Raw genomic sequence first — 3,533 nt, forward strand, 5'->3', positions numbered from 1 at the left:
ATACAAGATATTGTTTTTGACGTTTTTTCTCTCTCTCGATATTTTTCTTTTTAGGTGTAAATGCATTTTTATTACAAATTTAAAGCCCAACATCAGTGTACAGTCTGTTTTTTTCGTTTCCGCTCGATTTTCGGTTTTCGAATATTAGCACTGGGGGGTTTTCGCCCTTTTGCGGGGGCGGAAGGGGGCATGGCTCATTTTTGAAATACACTTGTAACAGTGTGAGCATACAGAAGTATGGATGCAAAATTTGGTGGCTCTAGCTTTTATGGTCTCTGAGATCCAGGCGCTCAACAAGACGGACGGACGGACGGAAAGACGGACGGACAGACAGACATGGCTCAATCGACTCGGCTATTGATGCTGATCAAGAATATATATCCTTTATGGGGTCGGAGACGTTTCCTTCTGTGCGTTACATACATTCACTATGTGCACAAATCCAATATACCCAATTTAGTCTTCGAGTACCGGGTATAATAATATTAGAAAATACTTGTCAATTGACTAAAATTTTAAATTTAGTTAAAGATTAATCATTAATGTTAAATGTATTAAATACAAATTTAATTTATGCAAAATTACAAATATTGTTCAATTAATTTATTTGACCATTTATCGTTTCATTTATTTGCGCTCTTTAAAGTAAACTTAATTTGTTCATTCTGTAGGCAGAAAAATGATACGATCCTAAAGTTTTTTGGAAATCAATTTCATGTGAGGAAGGATTCCGGAATCATTTAGTATTCAGGATCAGTATTGTAATTCCCCTAAAAGTGGGTTTTGCTGTCTGAATATCCCTTTGAAAATCCTTAAAAAGGCATAAAACTTCTATCAAATTTAACTTTAATTTGATAATTCTAAAAAATATTTCACTTACGATCATACTCATTCAACGATCGATTCAAAAATAGATCAATATTGTGTGCCAAATTTAATGCATAGTTCGGCTTGAATGCGAATGTCCTTGGGTTCTATGCTTGGAATCCATCGACGATCTCTTGTTTTCCTTGGTCACACTCTCCCCGAACGCGCCCTATCTCTGACATTCGAATAAACAGAGTGCACGGAGCTGTGGGCCTTGGCAGCGGCCATTTTCCTCTCTACGGAAGCACGTCGATAGCGATGTATGGTACCGGCTTTTGCTAGTTCCCCTCCAGGACCAATTCTCTTCTGCTTTGGGTGGCGCCTCAGCCATGTCCAGGATTTGGTTGTATCAAAGGGTTCGTGCACCAGAACTGGTATTGGTGCTCCTTAGTAGTAAACGGATTTTCCCGGTTGTTTCCTTTTACGATTTTCGTGGTGTTCATGGAACTTTGTGGCACCTTGTTGATGGGTAGCCTCTTTTGTCTTTGGTTTCTGCCCATCACCTTTGTCAGGATCATCTTCTAAATAGTTGTTTGAGGGTCATGGCGTTTTGCGTTTGTTTGGATTCCTTTGTTGGCCAGACGATTTGCTTTACGGGGGCTAAGGTGCAAAGTGTGGCTTTATTTGCACTGTATCCCGAGGTGCGTTGCGTTGGTCCGTATTCTTTTGAGAAAGGGAGCTCCCAACGACGTATTCAGATTTCCGTTTGTTATTAGAATTACTCAATTCTGTCCTAAGATTTAATACATTTTTACTCTTGCCCTGATTAGCATATGTTGTAAATTTACCATCTTTCGAGTCGGATTTCCCCAACTTCTACTGGCCAGTGGCATTTCCCTTTCCACTTTTCTAATTGCCCTTTATTTTCTTCGATGATCCATCTCTATCCCCGAATAATGGGTTCGTAATTGCGTACTCATCCGTTAAGCGTCGCTGCAGGAACTTGTTTTTGGTAATATCTTCCTTCCGTTTCGTCTCCGAATCGAGACCAGTCACTGCATCTATCAATGAGTCCAAATTTTTTGAAAGATGAGTCTTTTTTTTTAAATTGTCAATCAGCGATGAAAATCTCTTTGCCGCGAGTGGAAGAGCCGTGTTTTAGCTTCTTCCTAAAGTCAGTACCCTCCTTATCGGTTGGTATTACTTTGCCATACTTTTTCCTTAGTTCCTTGATCAAATTTCCGTCGAAGGAAACATTTAAAGTGTCCGATAGTCTTCTGCCAGCCCCAAAGAGTCCGCCATCGATAACTCCTTTGCCCAGAAGAGTGCCTTTTTGTTTTAAGTGATCTTCGCTTTGGACTTTGGTACCTCTCAGTGGGGGTTTTAGCTTTCCAGCACTCGGTGCAAAGGCTTTTGAAGTTTTAACAGGCAAAGTAAAGCAAAAGTTACCATAGTCTGCGAATGATCTGGGCTCTGCTTCATCGTTGAACCACTTTGAGTGTTCGGCCATTATATTAAAACTTTGGGCCAACTGCATAGCTCTTTGATTTGATTTCTGTACTCTCACCTTGCTCCTCTTTCGGGCAACACTCTTCGGATCGATGCCTGCGCGTTTTGATCTGCTTTTACGATTTCTCCTGTTTTTGAGGGTAATTTCAGCGCCTAACAGAACCACATGTTCCCCATTATCCGCATCAGGACGTTCGCTCAATATGGATTGCTGTATTTGGATGAGTTCCTTGAGCGCATCGGGATGGTTGGGGTTCCTTAGGTTGCCCTGGCTGTCAAAGATTCCATTGAAGTAGTCGCACGTGTCATAGTTCGACAGCGGCACATGACACGCATTCCATGGATTCCCCAATGGATTTAGGACCTTGCCAAAGTTCTGCAACGTCAGCGAGTAGAGAAAATCAAAGACGACATCTGCAGGACGTTCCAGCATCTCTGACAAAGCATAGATAATATTTTGATCTTTGATACAGAATCCAACGCTCCTTCTCCTTGTGGAAATTGGCATTCATTTTTTCCAGTTTTTCATCACTTTCCGTATCCCTTTTCCTTGCATACTCAATCGACGCTTGGTTGTTTCTTGGATGCACTTGCAACACGCTAACACGACGACGGAAGGTCGCGTGTGCGGCCGCGTCCGTGTGCATGTAAAGTTTGAGGTAAATGCCCAAATGGAACATTTCGCGGGAGCTCAAAAACTTATTTGAGGTAACCATTTTGTAATTCTGTCATCGAAAATAACAAATAAATAAATAATCGAAAAGGAATTTAGTCGAAGCTGTCATCTGAAAAGATCAAAAGATAGAGAAAAAAAGATCTTCTACTTTTTCCTTGACAATATACCTTGAGTTCTACCTGTACCCTTTCTGGCACTGGAATTGCAAAGTGCGCTTGTGGCTGATTCCAAATAACGCTTTTAGAATGCATTTTAGGGTTTTAAAATATTTTTTTTTCCGTACTTCTGACATTTGTTGAAAAATTTGCCATTATCCGAGGGTTTTACTTCTTGAAAAATGTAATGCCAATGTCCGAGGCGAAGAGATTGTACCTTCAAGAGATATTCCATGATGTCTTTGATCAATAAACTCCCATTAAAATTAACAAAACTGAACTAAAAACTCCCACCTGATACTGCATCAATGATTTACATATGAACATACATATGTACATACGTATGTACATACATATGTAAGTCATCAATGTTTGCGAAGACGCAA

The 3,533-nt window shown here is 40.3% G+C and overlaps 1 protein-coding gene across 1 annotated transcript; it reads right to left on the bottom strand.

Annotated features, from left to right (window-relative positions):
- Positions 1 to 982: 982 nt before the first annotated feature.
- Positions 983 to 3,064, bottom strand: LOC117901017. Its single transcript, XM_034811615.1, is given in 2 exon segments — positions 983 to 1,388; positions 1,924 to 3,064. Coding segments are annotated over 2 exon segments (1,275 nt in total). The 5' UTR covers positions 2,825 to 3,064; the 3' UTR covers positions 983 to 1,014.
- Positions 3,065 to 3,533: the final 469 nt, after the last annotated feature.

The sequence above is a fragment of the Drosophila subobscura genome, chromosome U, assembly GCF_008121235.1.
Source record: "Drosophila subobscura isolate 14011-0131.10 chromosome U, UCBerk_Dsub_1.0, whole genome shotgun sequence".
In the NCBI taxonomy this organism is placed as follows: domain Eukaryota; kingdom Metazoa; phylum Arthropoda; class Insecta; order Diptera; family Drosophilidae; genus Drosophila; species Drosophila subobscura.